We start from the raw sequence: 19,563 nt of genomic DNA on the forward strand, positions 1-19,563 counted from the left end.
GCACAGGCAAGCACCCTAGGCATTCATTGTCTTTGGAAGAGATTTTGCTATTTAAGTCCACCAGAAGCAGGATTCTGATCAAAACATTTGAGTCAAATTAAGTCCCTGTAATACTGATAACAGAGTTTTTAAAGTGTCCAAATTAAACACTGGAATCTTCTCTACAGGGCATTATTAGTGTGATCAGTCAAGATTCATTCTTTTCAAAGAAATTTAATATTCTTTTGGCTAGAAAAAAATATCAAGTTGCAGAAAAAGGAAGCTCATCAGTGGAATGAAATCACCTTCCCTTCTTTTTTTTGTCAGACTCCCTCCCCCACTTCAGGGTATAGCTTTTCTCATTTGTAACCTGAGAAGTTTCTATAAATTTTAAATATATTCTGAGTTCCAGAGAAAGGAATGAGAAGCACAGGGCATATGAACATGTATGAAACATAGGCCCTACCCACTGAAAATACCACAAAGAGATAATTTCTAAAGTTGTAACCAGGATTGAACTTCCATGACGGAGGAACTGTGTTGGTAACAATTTCATATTTGCACTTAAAAATATCAGAATGTGTGCATCTGTGGGCAGTCCATGACAGGGCCATGATACATTGGTTAAATGCAATTTGCATGGTCATATAAATGATTCTAAGAAAAATAGTGTCTTAAGATCCCCTCAAGTTAATCCATCCTTTACTTTGAGCTTTCTACATTTCACTTTATTAGCCTCCTCACAGAATGTTGGGAAAAGTAACCATGGCAGAGAGCTACTGACAATGAAATCTCTGATATTTGGAAATGCCTTTGCTCACTGAAGGTCAAGTATTGGTTTTCTGAACAAAATCATCTTCTCCTTAACTGAGCAGGTGATCAAGTATGGCTGTTAGACTTTGTCTAGGAAGATGCATGGTGGAAAACTTATCTCATGTTGGCACATAAAGGGTAGATGAAAGAACCTATCAACAATAGCCCTATTGCTTAGATGGTAATAGATTATATGCAAATTCTTCTTGGTAGCTTAGAGTTCTAGATTACACTCCCAGAGCCTATATCCTACATCCCATATTTATCACAGAGTGATTTCTCATGTGACTTTGCTTCTAATAGGCTCACTTCAGTTCCTGTGCCTAAGGTTTCCTTGTGAATCCATGTTTTCTCACTGCTATTGTTAATACCATTCCAAGATTGGTATTATGTTTTTATATTGGGTTTCAATATTATTCAATTTATCTATCAACTCAAAAGGCATGTGTTGAGCCCGTGATAAGTGGGAGCCACTCTACTAATTGCTGAGACAAAGAACAAGGGGCCCCAGCCCTGCCTTGACTTAACTCTCCGTTGGGAGAGACAAACAAGTCAAGAGATATCATTGATAGTACGATTGAGTGTTACACTGGATAAGTGAGAGGACTTATCCCATTTGAAGTAGGTCTCAGCTAAGTGTCCTGAAAATTTGAGTTCTGTAAAATGGGTAGGCATTAGTCAGGGGAAGATGTACTCTAAAGCACTAAAGGGGAAAAGAGTTTTCAAGGCAGAGAAAGTGGAATGTAGAAAATAATTGAAGGTTGGTGCTTTGAAAAATGGCTATGCCTTTAATGTGCCTATGTGACTTATATGTGTTATATTTCCTACTTGATTTAAATCAGCAGATTTGGACATGACCTGATTCATGAGATTCATGGGAATAACACTACCTCTAGTCGAATGAATTTATTTGTTGAATGAACTCATGCATGTCCTTTGCTATTTGGCAAAGGAGAGAAACTATGAGATTTAATGTGTATCTGCATTCAACACCCTCATACACCCCACTCAGAGCTGTGTATTGATCTTGGGTGATTGGTACTCCTGTTAGATTCCCTACCAGCCCAAATTTCGAAGAAAGAAGTATAAAGGCATCATCCCTAAACTTATTTTCACCCGTGTACAATCTACTGAGGGATTTGCACGTGATCTTTTACTTTTTGATCTTTTAAAAGGAATAAAAATTATGATAAATATTATAACAAAACCCATATTCACCCAGAATTTTACAGCTGTTACTATTTTTTTGCTTTTGCTTCTAGTTCCATACTGAGAAGAAATGTCATTTTATGGATGTAGCTCTAGTCCTCTATAGCCACTGTCCCAGTCACATTCTAAGATCCCAAAGGACAACTGGTATGAGTTTGGTATGCGCCTTTCCTTCTACTCTGGTCCACATACTCTTAGATATACATGTATGTATCTACAAACTGTTTATAGATTGTGCGTGTGTGTGATTATTATTATTTTTGTCTTGTGGAATATTTCAAGCATATACAAAAATAGAATGATACAATGAAAACTCACATTGCCAGCACCTACCTTCAGTAGTTTTCAACTCAGGACCAACCTTCATCAATACCCTCACTCTCTTAGTTCTCAAATATTCTCAATTATTTTGCAGCAGATCATAGCCATCATATCTACACTACAATTATCACAACTGAAAATAAAAGATAATTCCTTATTATAAATATCCAATTTTTATTTCCCTCTGATTATCTTCTAATATTTATTATACAGTTTGTTAGAGTCAGGATCCATGTAAGCCCCATTGTTTGGAATTGATCGCTATGTCTCTTAAATGTCTTTAAAGTTATAGGTCTTCTTCCCATTATATTCTAGCTACTTATTTGTTTAAAAAAGCCTGATGTGTTCTGTTGTTTCCTACAGTTTGAAATTTATTGATTTCATTAATGTGGAGACTTTTTTTTTAATTGAAGTATGGTTGACATATATTATAATATTAGTTTCACGTGTACAACACAATGATTGAACAATTGTGTACATTATGCAACACTCAGCACCAGAAGTGTAGTCACCATCTGTCGCTATGTAGCATTAATACAATCCTATTTCCCTCTGCTGTACTCTTCATCCCCATGACTTCTTTATTTTACAACTGGAAGTTTGTACCTCTTAATCCCCTTCACCTATTTCGCCTGGTCCCCCACTCTCCTCCCTTCTGGCAACCACCAGTTTGTTCTCTGTATTTATGAATCTGTTTCTGTTTGTGTTAATTTGTTTGTTTGTTCATTTGTTTTGTTTTTTAGATTTCACATATATGTGAAACCGTATGGTATTTGTCTTTGTCTGACTTATTTTGCTTAGCATAACACCCTCTAGGTCCACCAATATTGTTACGAATGGCAAGATTTCATTCTTTTTTATGGCTGAGTAATATTCCAGCGTGTGTGTGTGTGTGTGTGTGTGTGTGTGTGTGTGTGTGTGTGTGTACACATACCACATCTTCTTTATCCATTTGTCTGTCGATGGACACTGAGGTTGCTTCCACATGTTGGCTATACAAATAATGCTGCAATAAACATAGAGGTGCATAGATCTTTTCAAATTAATCTTTTCATTTTCTGTGGGTAAATAGCCAATAGTGGAATTATTGGATCATATGGTATTTCTATTTTTAATTTTTTGAGGAGCCTCCACTCTGTTTTCCACAGTTGCTGCACCAATTTACATTCTCACCAACAGTGCATGAGGATTCCCCTTTCTTTATCCATATAGAGGCTTTTACCATGCTCTTTGTCCCCGTATTTCGTGAGACTAGCCTCCCTAGAGCTTAATCAGATGCAGGTTTGTTAATTTGAGCACGACTTCCTCACAGGTGGTTTTGTACTTCTTCAAGAGATGCCTGCTCTCTGGTTGTCTCTTCTTGTCCAATAGCCATAATTGATGGCCATTTCCTAGACATATTATTTCTTTAGAAGGTATAAAATGGTGCTCCCCTAATTGTTCCTTCTTACTTTATCTAGTAACTGTGCCTGTGTGATTTTTTTTTAGAGTCTGATGTCACACTGTAGATACTCTGATGCATTTTATTTTATCTGCCATTGCTGATAAAGAAATATCTAACTGATTCCTTATAACATCTGTCTGGTGTTCCTTTTATAGCTCTTTGACTACTTACCATTGGCTATTTAGATTGTTTAAAGTTTTTACTGATACAAACAAACCTGCAGGGAACTTCTGTGTAATAATCTTGTGGTGCACAGAAGCCAGAGTTTCTCCAGAGGATGAATGTTTAGATCTTATGCTCAGTTCATTTTCGGTTTTACTAGGTGATGCCAAGTTTTTATGCACTTTTCCCAAATCCTTGTCAATACAAAATATTGTCAGTCTATTTTTGCTAACTCTCTCCTTGTTATTTTAAACTTTACTGCCAGAGTAACCAATACATTTTATTTTTTATTGACCGTTCAGATATTCTCCTCTACAAATGGCCTTTTAATATGCCTTGAACATTCTGGCTTTGATATGTTATCTTTTAGAAATCATTGTGATTTCTAGAGCTCCTCTGTGTAGCCAGAGTACATAATCTTTGATTGATCTGGATGTTGCTGACGTTTTCTTCCACCCCACCGCCCCCTTTGTGTGTGTGTGTGTAATGATTTCTTTTCTTTTCTTTTTTTTTTTTTTGGTGATGAGAGAAAATCTAGCACAGTGTTTAAAACTGTAGAAATGATGGTGTCAGACTATCTGAATTCAAACCACAGCTCTAGAACTGCCGAGCTGTGAAACCCGAACCCAATTAGCTTCATGTCTCTGTATCTAAACATTTTCATACATAAAATGGGAACAAAAAAAAAAATCTACTGCTGTTACTTTTACTTAATTTTGCTGTGAACTTAAAACTGCTATAAAAAAATAAAGTTTATTAAAAGGAGAAAACAAAAGTGTCTCCCTTGTAGGGCTACTATGAGGACCTAATGAGACATATAGGACTTATTGACAGTGCCTCGCATATTGTCATTTAAAATTAGCTGTTGTTGGGGTGCCTGGGTGGCTTAGCCGTTAAGTGTCTGACTCTTGATTTTGGCTCAGGTCCTGATCTCAGGATCATCATCTCAGGTTGTGAGATCGAGCTCCACGTCAGGCTCTGCACTAGGCATGGAGCCTACTTAAGATTCTCTCTCTCTCTCTCTTCCCCTCTCCCCTGCTCTCTCTCTCTCTAAAATAAAAAAATAAAATAAAATTAGCTATTGTTATTTTTTTCAAATATAAAGTTTATTCTAGTTAAATTTATTTTTTCTTGGATGATTTTGGATCACTTGGACCTTTAAAGGCATCTTTGTACTATCTCTTTTTTTTTTCTTCAGTTTTCTGCTTCTGTAAAGGAACGGTGATGTTTATTATCATTGTCATAAAATAATAATAGAGGAAGCACTTACCTTTATCAAGTACTTTCTATGTGACAGGCACAGTGCTGGGCTCTGTATATACTTTATATGGTTCATTGTTCATAATAACCCAACATGATTATCACTCCATTTAGAGGTAAAGACATAGAAGCTTAGAAAGATTAAAATAAGACAGCCAGCAAATAAGAGTAGCAACATTTTAGACTACATCTTAACCATTTGTTACTTCCTACTTGGGGGGAAAGAGGAAGGATTAGACTTGCTGTCATATATGATAGCTGCAAGAACCTAGAACTGGGATGTGGAGAATTGGTTCGTTGTCCATTTTCTACTACAGGTAGAAACATCTCTGGGCTTTAGTGGGCTTGCCAATACAATGAGAAGGCAAAGTATGATGACTCAGATTCTTTCCAGCTCTAAGGGGCTGTGGTTCTTAATAAAAGTTGCACCCATACAGATGATCTGTGCAGTGCTATTTAAACCAGACAACCTAAATATCCAACAACAGAGAATAAGCTAAGTCAATTATGGTAAAATTATTTAATGAAATAGTATGCTACCATTTAATTGGTAAATATGAAAACTGATGTTTAAGTGAAAATATTCTTATGATATATTGTTAAGTGAAAAAAAGAGAAAATATTCTATATTATGCTTACAACTGTGTAAAAATATGTGTTCAAAAATACAAAGGTGTACAATTATTGTGTAATAAAGAATTTGGCTATCTTTGTCCTCAGGTTTTAGATTTTAGGTAACTCTAAAATCTTGGAATTTCCTGAGTGATGAGTGGCTTTGTGAATCATGCCCACCTTGGATCACACCTGAGGTTATGCTAATGAGATGACTCAGGATGGAGGTCACCAGAAACACTAAGCATGTGATTAGAGGATTGGGCTTTGAGCAAGGTAATATTAGTCTGGACCTTCAGGAAGGGGTAAGGGGCTAGAGATTGAGTTCATTCACTTTGCCAGTGATTCAGTCAGTCATGCATATGTAATGAAATCCCAAGGGAAACTCCAGAGAGCAAGGTTTGGGCAAATTTTCTATGAGGGTTTGGGAAGGGTGATGCATCCTAATTTCTTGGGGAAAGGACATGGAAGCTCCATGTTCAGGATTCTACCAGACCTCACCCTCTGGGGCTCTCCACTTGGTTGGTCGTGATTTGTATCCTTTATAATAGAAACTGTAACCATAGGTATAGTGTTTTCTTGAGTCCTGTTAATCTTTCCAGCAAGTTATCAAACCTGCAGGAGTCGTGGTAACACCCAAATTTGTAGCCAGTTTGTCAGAGTGCAGGTGGCTTGGGGACTCCCAAATTTGTGGCTCTGTTCTGGGAACCTTCTAGATTGCTGAAAATGTACTATATGTTTATTGGGATGGTGATAACATGGAAGTATGCACAGGTTAAAAAAATCAACTAGTGATATACTTAAGATGAAAAAACACTTTTTAATGTAAGTTATCTGTCCATTTAAAAGATTAAAGAAAAACATCAATATTGCATATGTTTCAAATGAACAAATTTGTTGCAGGATTGGGATAATTAGGATTTTTTATTAGTGTTTCCTAATGTGTGAATATAAGTAATATAAACTCAAATTTTGCTAATTCGTAGTTGATGTAGTAAATCGACCAGGGCCTCCACCCGGTGTCACCTAATACTACAGAGTCACAGATATCCAGGACAGTGGACATCACAAAGCTTTCGATGGTGGTACCTGAGGGAGACAGGGGGGGGCAGAGTGGGAGGTTGTGCATCTTAGCTGGCCCTGCCATTTAGTAGTTGTGTGATAGTAGGCAGGGGGCAATGAGAGTTTCAGGGTAAGTTGATAGCATGGAAATGACGCTTATAAACATAAAAACACACAGTAAATTCCTGTGAGTGTAACCTTTGGAGTTATTGTTACTGGCCATTGTTACTTAGAAATACCAGCTGGAAGAGACAACCTTTATATTTCTGAACTTCTAAACTTACTGGCATTTCAGTTTTTATTCTTTGATTTTAAAACTGAAAGCCACAATAATAATAGAAACAGAAAGAGAGGAAGTCTCTTAGAGCAGGCAATGTAACCTCAGGGCTAACCCCCATCCTCAGAACATATAAACGGGCATCCTAGAGAAGGGGATCTTGAGCTGTAGCTGTCCCTTGTATACTCATTTACAAATCAATTTAGCCTAATGCCCAGAGGGAAGGTGAGGGGAAAGCAAGACCTGAGATAGAAATGCAAAGATCCTTAAGCCTGAAATGAAGAAAAACATTCATTTGGCTTTAAATAAGGCCATAGGCTGAGTTTGAAATTGAATTTTAGGCTAGAGTTTGGGTAAGCATATCAATATGCACTATATCATTCTTACTTTTGTTTGTTTGGGGGGTTGGATAATGTATTTAGAATTTCCCACTTTAGAAATTAGATAAATATGTATTGAAATATCATGTAGATTTTACCATTTAATTTAGTTAATTCTGTGCTACCTGAGTTAAGGGAAATGTATCAAAGTTTTTATGGATCTGATTTCTTCGTGTCACATTTTTAGTTTAGTGTCTTTACTTTCTATTGAATGCTTTACATTTCATTTATATTTTTATGTTGATTATATTCCTGGATCATTATTTTCTAAAGTATATGCATTGAATAAAGATGTTAAATTTAAAAACAAAGAAAACAAAGGTTTTGGTTATATTATTTTAGAAATTGTTTGTTCAAAACGAATGTGTTAATTGCAGGTCATATCAGAGAATTTGATACTTTATTGTGTACTGTGAATATCTAGGCTGCAGTAGCAAGGTCTCCTGCCGTTTATTTGACCCAAGAACTCCTTTTTCTTACCTCCACACATTGGCATCTCTTGAGACTGATTTTGTGGAAAAATTCCTAGTGATAATATGCATACATACAATAAGGTATCATTGTTTCGACAGATCACACCTATTGTGGGAAAAATCAACACATATGACTTTCTTTTTAAATATAATGTACTGATTATAGTGGCAAATAATTGTATGTTTAGATAAAATGATCAAAGTGGCTGTGTGTGTGTGTGTGTGCATGTCCCCTTGGTTGATAATAGATGCATACCACGTGGTCTCATTTAATTAACTATGTAACAGTAGAACTGGTTGTTATTTAGTTTTTGCCCTTTCATGATTCTTTGTTGTAAATGGTTTTACTTATACTTATAGATGTATATCTTAGAGAGGTGCATATGATTCATGCTCATTAATAAAGGCATTAAACTTATCATTTCGTTGTACTGGACTTCTAAAATGACAAAGATAATTACTTTTGTTGGTGTAACTATAGTTTGTGAAATCCATCTTCAAAATATAATTCAGTTAAGTGGGTTTTTTTTTAAGTATACTGGGAAATAAAATTGTCTCTGAAGAAGAATACACTACTTTGCATTTTGAAATTTGATTTTATACTCACAGTGATCAGAACATCATTCAATTCAAATAAAAGAATTAAGTCTAGAGAATATGCCACATTTGCATTAAGTGTCTAGTTCCAAAACACCTCCTACACAAATTTGGGTTGAATGTGGTCACTGCTTTCCCAGTGTTCCTGAAAGACCAAAATAATATGCTGCTCACTAATATATGATAAAAATTCAGCACTATTCATTTTCAGAGAGCATCTTTAATATAAATGTATAATTTATTTTTATTTTATAGTATCATTATAAGAGGACTTCAGTTTTCCTAAATGGGTTATAGACATAATTCACCTTATCCCCAAATAGAAATGGGCCCCATTTATGCACCGAACAGCTGCGGTAGCATATGATGAAGCAACTACTTCTAAGTCAGTGACCTCTTTCTGCTTTTAATTTTTCTTTCGCTGTTGGCTAAAAGGCAAATTATCCCCGAGTGTTCTCTGTGATTGTTGTCTGGAGAAGCATTGTGATGGCGTGTTTAAGCAAATGCAAAAGCGATCCTGGGAAGCACAATGAAGGCTATTGCAGTAGCCCAGAGTCCCACATGTGTGTGACTCTTGGCTTTCTCAAAGTCTGCGCATTTTCCACTTGGGCTCTAAGGAAATGGGGGTGAGATGGGGGTTGAGGAAGGTTTGGAAGATTAGCTGGGTTAGGAGTAAGGGCCTTGAAAGAAAAATATATAGAGAGAGAAAAGAACCGTATACCATGGCCTGTGATTTTCATACTATTATTCATACTGCTGAGAGTAGCTCTAAGCTAAGAAAGAGACTGTAATTTTAAATTAGTTTTAATGTTTGGATTAAGATGCTGAACTGAATTTAGGAATGATCTTTAGACTGTGTGTTAAGACTTGGAAAGATAATAGAATTTACTGGAAGCAGTTCACATGTTCATAAGCTGGCAAATGGATAAACACATTGTCGTATATCCATACAACAGAACACTACTGAGCAATACAAAGGAATAAGCTACTGATACATGCAACAGCATGGATGAATCTAAAAAAAAAATTATTCTGAATGAAAGTTGGCAGGCACAAAAAAATATATATGCTCTTTGATTCCCTTCATATGAATTTCAAGAAAGGGCAAAAAATATAGTGACAGAAAGCAAACCAGTGATTTCAGAGGTGAGGAGTGGGAGTCAGGTGTTGAGAGGGGCAGGAGGAAAGTTTCCCAGGTAATGGAAATGTTCGGTGTAATAATACTACTGTGGGTAGTAAGCCAATTCTCATCAAATTCTACAGCTAACATTGCTAAATTTTATTACATGTAAATTATACCTAAATAAAACTGGTTAAAAAGAAAGTAGGATATGATTTAAACAAAAAAAAAAAAGTATGATGAAATTGACTAGTAAGGAAAGAGGAGATCCTAGAATTTATTAATATGTGGAAATGACCAGAAAAATCATGGGATAGCTGAGTTTACTCCAGGATCTGGGAAAGGATTAACATCAGATAAGAAATGTGAAGTGGTGATTCATGGAAGATAAAAATGATTACACCCATGAGATCTTCTTGATCATTGTAACAATTTAATATATAAACTACCTAGTCTAGTGTTTAGCACATAGAAGATACTTAACAAATTCTGAGTGCTATTATTTTTATTGCACATTAGGAGTGCCTTGACAGCCTAATAGGAATTGTGACTATATAGACAGAAGCTTCCTCCTACCTACTATGAGGACAGCCTATGAGTGAACTGGTTCTGATAATGTGAAATACACAAAAGGAGGTGGAACTTATCAATAACAGTTATAACAATGATTATAACAATAATTGTTTAGGATAATTAACAAACTACAATGTATCAAAGAAGCTGACTATTAGAGCATCATTTCACAGACACATTCTTAGCTTTTTTGTGTTTGTCAAATCATTTCCAAGCTATCTAAACCCATTGTGAGGACTCTCAGAAGAACTTTATATCTGATGAGAGTTAAGAGTTCTAAAGTTTGCAGGCGTTCAACAGCAGTCATAGCTGTATGTGTAACACTTGATTTATTTTGAAATATTTCTTGGCCGTGTGAGAAGTTAGTAGTGTGCCAACAATAATTATAAGAGTGTGAGGCTCAAGTTAACTCTGATTTTCATATGCGCTGTGATAGAGAAAATATAATAGCCAATGTTTATTCACTTCTTAATGTGCTTAGCACTGACTGTGCTAGGTAAATTTTACGAATTATCACTCTTGAACCTCATCACCACCTTAGGAGCAGAGATAAGCAAAGAGGTTGCACCTGTATTAAGAAGCAGATCAACATTTTTATCTAACTCCAAGAGTTGAGAACCAGTGATGTGGACGGTAGGACAAAGCTGATGAGTTTTATCAGAACCGGGTTGCTGACATTATGTCTTTGGTGTCGCTTGACCTATCCTGGGAATATGGGATGGAGAGAGATAACTGGTCTGGTCCAGACTCTCTGAACCTCAGATAATAAGTCCATTGGATAGCAGTCTGTAGTAAATGGTCAATAAATGATTTTTTAATGAATAGATAGCTCCATGCATTTGAATTCTTAGAAAATAGAATTTGTATACTGTATTCCTAACATAGAAAAGATACCAAACATAGCATAAGGTTAATGTTGGATTATGTGCATAATTTATTTTCAGAACTGACCAAGTCTATTTACAAGTCCATTTTGAGGCAATGGCATAGACACACTTCTGTGTAAGATTGCTGGCATTTGCAATAACTTGAGTTTTGATAAACCTTTAATTATATTTTAGGATTATCAAACTGAGACAATTGTTGATCGTAAATGAGAAAAACAGTTAGTATGCAAACTCTAATGGGTACATTTATCATTTTCTTATCATACTGAGCTTCGAGCTTATTGTCTATTTTCCAAGAAAGTAGAAATGCTGTTTCTTAGAATAAAAATTTTTTTTTATAGTGTGAGCAGTAGATTCAAGCTGTACAGATTGGCTCTTTAATGAAATAGGCAACATTCCAATGGAACTGACAAGCTTTATTTCTATTTGTTGTATTTTCTTTCTCATTACAGATGGACCCGATTCAGAAAGCTGTAATAAATCATACATTCGGAGTTCCTCTTCCTCATCGAAGAAAGCAAATCATATCATGCAACATTTGCCAGTTGAGATTTAATTCTGATGTAAGTTTACCATTTAGTATTCACTGAAAAAAATGTATTATGCTGTTCCTATCTTGCAGAAGAGATTTTTAAAAAATTTTTCCCCAATAACTAAGCATGTCAAAATTCAAAGATAACATTTTAACTCCTTATGTCCTTTAATTTCAGAGTTTATTTTATTATTTTTGGTTGTTTATTATGGAAACATCATACACTAACAATATTTTATACTTGCAGTTTAATGGTATTTTTTTAGTTTCTTGGAATACTAAATTTAGGTAATACGCTTTCCCTTTGGGGAATAGTCAAATTTAGGACCAACGAGACTTCTAATAAATTATACTTCTGATATAAGATAGGTCCCAAATTATACTTCAAGGCCAATGTTTTGCTTTGTAATTTTTTTTATCTGCCTTGGTGGTCCTCAATTCCAGATCAGCCCTTGTGCCCTTAATGATATTTGTGTTAGAGTTCTCAAGTTATTACTCTAGAAGTATTGGCATTTTAATAGGGAGTCCCAAAGACTTCAAAAGCACTCAAGCCCCTGGTGAATAAAACTTAAGTGGAGAACATGACAGAAAGGAGACGTTTGTGGACCTGACCAGTGCTTTGCAAATTGTCCGCAGAGAGTTATTCATATCTCCCGTACCTTTTCTAAGGATCAAAAAATCTCTGGATTCATCACAGTGAAGCTCATTTTGGCTTATGGCCAATGTGAAAAATACTGCCTGTCTTCCCCAACATCCTATGGTGTGGAGTTGGTCCTGAGAGGTACAGAAAAGAGAGGAATGTTGGTTTGGAGAACTAGCAATAGAATAACTGTTGATACTCTAGGCAAACAGAGGACCCCATCCTGTCAAAGTGGTTCCTCTTCTGAGGTGCCATTATCTTGCCCTAAGTGGACATGCAGTGTGGAGATGACCAGAACGATCTGGATTCTGGGGAATGTTAGGCCTTCCCATATTTAATCTTTCTAGGCAAGTAGGTCCTTTAGGTGCTCTAGTAACGAGAAGAGCATGTAAGATAATCATACACAGAAAACGGGTGTGACAGAAATAAAGTGTTTTTGTTCTTCCGTGAGAACATCTCATTTTGTATAAGGATTGCTACTGTCTTATGAACTCATACCTACTAGTACAATCATCAGGTAGTTTTAGAACATTTCTGCTGTTGGCTTAAAAAAGAGTTGATTGCCTGCATAATACCTAAATGGTATTTGTTGATTAAAAAACAGAATACACTAAACATGTATTTTAAACAGGCATTTTATTTAAAGAGAGGTTTTTGGTTTTTTGTTTTGTTTTTTTGTTTGTTTTTCAATACTGAGTGCTTTGAGTTGATTTGAATTAGGAGAAATTTGCCATAGTGTAATTTATTAACAAAAAATCTTTTTAACTGATAAATGTCATATAATAATCTTTCAGTTAAAAAAAAAAAGAGTCCTCTCGACCTGTACATTAGAGTTCTGAACTTAATACTTGCAATTTTGATCATTTCTAAACATTTAGTGAACAATCATATAGTTCTGTAATTGCTACTTTAAGTGGCTCTTTCTTGATTTCTTTCCTTCTTAAATCTTATTGATATTTCACTTTGGAACTGATCAGATAATGATACAAAAGTCTCCCAGGAGCCATGCTGTCAGCTTCTTACATCTAATGGGGGCTATTTCAGTATCTCCTCCTGCCAGCAATTTCACTGTCAATATTTTCCTCTGTGTTAAGTGAATTTCCTGTAAACTGGGAATCAGAAAAAGACTTCAGTCTCATTGCACCCAGTCTCCCACTAAATTTAAGAAGACCATCTGCCACATCTAGGCTAGGTCCTTGGTTGGTGATCTCCAGCTATGGGTCACTCATTACTTCAAGGCAATTGTTCCTTTTTTTAATTTTTTTTTGAGTGTTTCTAATCTTGTAGATGGATATCAAAGTCATATTTAGAGTCTTTAGAATTATTACCAGGTCTACATTAACATTAACATAAAGAACATTTATGTCTTTTATAAAATATAATCTCGTTTTATTTCTTTGATAAGAGAGAATAGCAATTTATTTTGCTAATGACGTTTCAAGTTGATATAGAAATCAATATGTATTTATCGGAGACTGTTGCTTCTCATTCTCACAATTTTGCTTTCAGGTTTGTCTGGTATGTGGTACATGGAAAATGGCCAAGGTATTTGGAGAATTTAGACTAATTGGTCTGGGCCATAATTACACAGTTGCAGACTCGACCATTCACTAGATGGTTACTGCATTAATCTTCGATTGCTGCTGTAATAAATCATGGCAAACAGTGGTTTAGAACAACGTAACTGTATTATCTTATAGCTCTGGAGGTGAGAAGTCAGAAAGGGGGGATCTCGCTGGGCTAAAATCACGCTGTTGGCAGGGTTATGTTTCTTCTGGAGGCTCCAAGGGAGAGTTCAGTTCCTTGCCTTTCTTGTCCACCGTCTAGAGGTTATCCTCTTGCTCATGATTCCCTTCCATCTTTAGAGCAAGCAATGGCCAGTTGAATCCTTCTCACATTGAATGACTCTGACCTTCACTTTGCTGCTTCCCTCTTCCGCATTTAAGGACCCTTATGATGACAGTGAATTCAACTGGACGATCAAGGATAATTTCTCTACTTTAAAGTCAGCTGATTAGCAACCTAATTCCATCTGCTAACTTAATCCCCCTTTGTCATAGAATGTAACGTATCCATAGTTTCCAGGGATTGGGTCTCAAACACCATCATTCTGCCTACCACGGATACTCATTTAGATGCTTGGTTTATTAGATTTGAAATGAATTTTATGACCACTTAAAATTATCAGATAATATAACTTCATTGTTCTTTGTAAACTGGACACATGTGAATTGATTGTTTTTACATTTTTATCTTGAACCTTAAATGTAAATTCACTATGCAGTGCTAATTTTTAAAAATTGCAGTTTAATAAAATGGGAAAACCCCATGTTAGTAAATTTATAAATGACATAGCAACATTTTACCTATGATTTACAAACAAAATATAATTATTGTAAAGTTGAAGTACAAGAGCAGAAACTCCTTTAGAGACTTAAAAAATGTCTCTGTAGCATTATTATGTCAATAAGGGGAACTAATGTTTTTTGGAAATATGAGATTTGTTTACTATTGACTGGTCATGTCCACAAATATTACTTTCATAAAATATTTATTGGTGAGTGCCAAGATCAATTGGATTTATCATCCATTCATCCACATACAAGACAATAATCCACATTAAGAGAAAATACAAATATTTTCTAGATAGATACATATAGCTATATCTCATATTTGACCATTTTAAACCCAAGAAAAGGCTTTACAATCCCAATACAATTGTATCTGCTCTTTCCAGGTAAATCTGGAATTTATCTTCCTATTTCCATTCTTAAACCTAGAATTATTCTGGAAAAGTAACACTGTAATTCACTTGTATGCTTGGTTGCATCCTCAATCACATAGGAAGGTATTTTTGCCTTATGAACCTTTTTACATTTCAAAGCTTCTTCCCCTTCCAGTGAAAATAATAGCTTGTAGTTCTTTTCATCTTTGCATCATGAAAATTCAATTTCCTTTCCCTCTATACTTTTATTTATTTTTTAACCCTTCATATTATAACCTGTGTAGTTTGGTGTTATGTGATACCTATTTCCTGTACAGTACATTTTCTATTTTTGGCCCTGCAGAAATCTTTTTAAATGGCATAATATACTACATGCACTTTAAATGAGATTGCTTTTTCCTGGTATAGGCTTTTGCTTTGGGGGGAAAAAAAAACAACAACTTTTCGGGACATTTACATGAAACACACATAAGGGTTATTCCAAAAGTTCCCAATTAAAGACCAAAAAGTTATAATGTGTCCAGTTACTTTATCAGCATCTTAAAATAAGTATAAATTACCATTGGCCTGAACAAGTTATTAAGTGAACCTTTGAAAGACAATTTATAGCAGGACCAGCATGGATGTAAGGTTATTAAGTGAAGTATCAAATGATTACTCGATGACTATTTATAGAGTGGAAAGTAAGATCTCAGGCCCCAAACTAAAGAATCATTAAGTTGTAGCATCTAAAAGTAACTATGGTTAACCCAACAATAGTATTTCATAATATGTTAGAGACAGAAGAAAAGTTTTGCTAATTTCCCATGTGGAAACTGAGGGGCAGAGAATATAGGAGACATACAAGGCCACCTGGCCAGTCACCAGCCACTGGCCACGCAGGATCAGTGTCCACTCTTGTCATTGTTCCTGCCCTGTCTGGTCCAGGCAGAGTGGCAAGTCCATCCAGAGGCTCCAGCCAATCCTACAGTAATGGTGTAGCTGGAGATCTGTGCTCCCAGAGAGGGAGCCTGGGGGCTTCTTCCCTCTCAGAACTAATTGGGTGTATCAGCTGCTGTGAAAAGTCACCTAGAGCCTGGGCCAGGCCTTGTTCACCAGGGCTTGTGAGTACTTTCAAATGGCATCACCGATATTTAGTCACACAATTTAATCATAAACATGGTGAAAATTTAAGTATAAATGCAAATTACTGAGTAATAATATAGTAGCAACATGTCCTTTATGACTCAGGACTATCCAGCATCAATTACTTTAAGGTGCTGTTTTGTAAAGCAGAAGGGGAAATCACCTCATTAGAAGGTCATGTTGCTTGGAGCCCTAAGACCCCTCCAAAGGGCATCCTTGGGATTATCACCAATACAATTGATACATTTTTCAATGGTATTGTAAAATAGAAATCATTATTGTTTTTCTACATTGTAGAGCCCAGGAATGTAGTAAAATTAAGCAATATGTCTTAATTTAATTTATATCTCTGTGTTGACTTCTGTAACCAAATGAGGCAATATAGTGATGAAGTTGCTAAAAGGAACATTTTTTCCTACCAAGTGACCAAACTGGATAATTAAACTTTTGTAACATCACGACTTAAGACACATCTTTTAAATATTTAAATCATATTCTTCATAGGGGTTGATATTTAAAGGAAATACTGCTTGAAGGGAGAGAAAAAACTTAATGGTGATTGTACTGGTGTTGAAGAACTATTCTTATTTCTTTCTGCTTTTATTTTCCAAATTTCCTTTGTAAGCATGCTTAAATTTTATAAAATAAAAAGGAGTTGTTGCATCTACGATCTTACTGTGGCTTTTTAAAAAAAATACGTATTTTGTCCTCAATTATAAATTCCATTTTGAAGGCCTCAGTTGCAATTTTCTAAATATTTCTTGCCTATTTCTGGCAGTGTCTGCTGTTTTCAAAACATGCCCAGGAGAGTTCATAGATATCGTTGCCTCATTCAGATTTCAGCATTTACTGTATATCCTAGGATAAGGGTTAATAAAAATCTATGCTTGGGGTTGTGCATCTAACCCCAAACCCGAAAACAGCATCCAGGGACGCTAAGTGTAATGGTAGGAAAATCACTGGATCAGGATTTAGACAACCTCTTGCTTAGATCTGCCACTTTTTTAATGGGTTGTGTGTCCTGGGGTTCTTTGTTGAATATACAGTTTCCATAATCACTTTATTTAAAATGAATAGCCAGGGGCACCTGGGTGGCTCAGATGGTTGAGCGTCTGCCTTTAGCTCAGGTCCTGATCTCCAGGTCCTGGGATCGAGCTCTGTGTTGGGCACCCTGCTCAGTGGGGAGTCTGCTTCTCCCTCTCCCTCCACATCTCCCCCTGCCCCAGCTCATGCTCACTCTCTGTCTCTTTCTCTCTCTCTCAAATGAATAAATACAATCTTAAAAAAAATTTAAAAAATAAAATGAATAGCCATTCCTTATGCCATGTCGTAAGGATTATAAAATAGAACATGCAGGCAATTGGATTATGAACTGTACAGCAGATGAAATGGAAAGGTCATTTTTATGTTATGGGATAAATAATGTGGTTACCGTTGTTTTATTCTCTGAATGCTAAATTACTTCTTAAGAAATATTGAAGTTGGAAAATATCTATCTTTAAGAAAAGTACTTAAAGGGATCTACCCTGTTGCCAGGGCCTGTGTTTAGTGTATTTTTGTGTTGATTTGAGGTTCTCACTTCTCATAAATCTTTACCTTTTAAAAACTGCAGGGTCAACTTGTCCCTGGCAAAGCTGCATTTATTAGAAACTCTCAACCTCTTTAAGTCAGTTGCTGCTGCTGCGAAGTCCCAAAGGACTTTCTGAGGGACCCAGTTAGAAATTGAATTTCAGGCAGCTTTGAAACATCTCTTTCATAAGACAATGTCTCTGGTTCGTCTTCAGGACTCACAGAGCTATTTAGAGCTTTGGCTTGTGCACTGTGGCCTTCCCACTGGGTGCTTTTTCTTCTTCAAAAGTGCTTCTATGACAGGGCCATTCAGCTTGTGCGTGACGAGACCTGTCTGGGGCCTGATGGGGTTTACTTGCACTGTCATGTTGCCCTTGTGTGAGGAGCTAGCTCTGGGGCGTGTGGTGATGGACTGTAGGTTTGGCCGCTTTTGAAACCAGTGCCTGGGACGTCCCTTTTGAAGGGCTTGCGCTCTGAGTGTGCATTGGGGCCCCATTTCATCACTCAGCCTCACTACCTTCTACTTCCTGAATGGAGCCTACGGCTCTGTGAGGAATTCTCAGAAAACGAAACTTGGAACAGAAGGCCTAGGCAGGAAATATTGGGTCTGGCTGTTAGAGATTTCAGGAGAAAATGAGCCAGTCAAGAGCACAGGAACCTATTTAAGCATCCTGCTTCTTTGGCAGGCTTTTAAAAATAAAACTTCAACACTGGGATATTTCGGGACTCTCTGAATCAGGCTTTGATATCCCAGGGTTTCATCTGTGGATGGAATGAAGGGCAAGGGACTGAGAAAAGAGAACTCTTTGTAAAAGAATCTATATTTCTTCTGGGCTTCTTTCTCTATAAACAAAGAGAAACAAAATAATAAAATTCACTCTTCTATCAGATTCTCCTAGGCATGGAAAATTTGACCATTTTCTCTAGAAAGAGAAATTGATTTCAGATATCATGAGTAGATGTGTTACGTAACTTCCAGTAATCAAAGTGATATTTGTATTTCTATGAACTACCATGAGCACCTCAGAGAACTGTTGTGCATTAGGACTTAGAGATGTCTAAGAAGTCATTCTGTCCATTTTAGAGATTGTAGAGTTGGGAAAACCAAAGGTCAGAATATTAGCTTACTTGTCCAAGGTGTCTAAGCTGTCGAAACAACTGGTAGGGCTGGAAACAGGGCTCTTAAGTCCCAGCACAGTGCTTTTATTTGTCGTATCAGGTGACATGGCCTAAGAGAAATTTATTTTGAGGTTTGCACTGGCATCAGCTGACCGTTCTAAGCTAAGACTGTTGGTCTTAAGTTCTACACACAATACAGAAATTAATCAAGGTAGATACGCTCATTGCTTAATTACTAGAAGTACAGATTGCTGGAGTGTAGAAACACATTTTAAAGTCGAGAACCACTTAAAGGACAATATGATTGTACTAAGTTTTGAAGGGAACAGGAGAGAAGCTGTGCTGAGAGTCTGTTTCATCCAACAGCCCCTATTGGAAGCAGTTTTCAGAAGAGTGTTAAGAATGGGCAAAGTATGAAAGGACAGAACATGCAGAAAGTAGAATGTGAAGCAAGATGTGTGTGTATGGGTTGTTTTTTTTTTTTAAGATTTATTTATTTATTTGACAGAAATAGTGCGCAAGCATGGGGGAGGGGGAGAGGGGCAGAGGGAGAAGCAGACTCCTTGCTGAGCGTGGAGCCAGATGTGGGGCTCAATCTCAGGACACTGAGATCACAACCTGAGCCAAAACCGAGTCCTATGCTTCACTGACTGTGCCACCCAAGTGCCCCTCCCTTGCCTTTTT

The 19,563-nt window shown here is 36.4% G+C and overlaps 1 protein-coding gene across 2 annotated transcripts in view; it reads left to right on the top strand.

Moving 5' to 3' along the window:
- The window catches only part of LOC123788334 (zinc finger protein 385D), a 286,301-nt gene that overhangs the window by 156,868 nt on the left and 109,870 nt on the right, over nt 1-19,563 (top strand). For both annotated transcript variants that reach the window (XM_045791661.2, XM_087870170.1), the window contains exon 3: nt 11,622-11,732. In XM_045791661.2, coding sequence (XP_045647617.1) covers nt 11,622-11,732 — 111 coding nt within the window. The remainder of the gene's footprint in view (nt 1-11,621; nt 11,733-19,563) is intronic.

Source organism: Ursus americanus, chromosome 20 (assembly GCF_024610735.1).
Source record: "Ursus americanus isolate L20-20 chromosome 20, mUrsAme1.1.p, whole genome shotgun sequence".
NCBI classification, from domain to species: Eukaryota; Metazoa; Chordata; class Mammalia; order Carnivora; family Ursidae; genus Ursus; species Ursus americanus.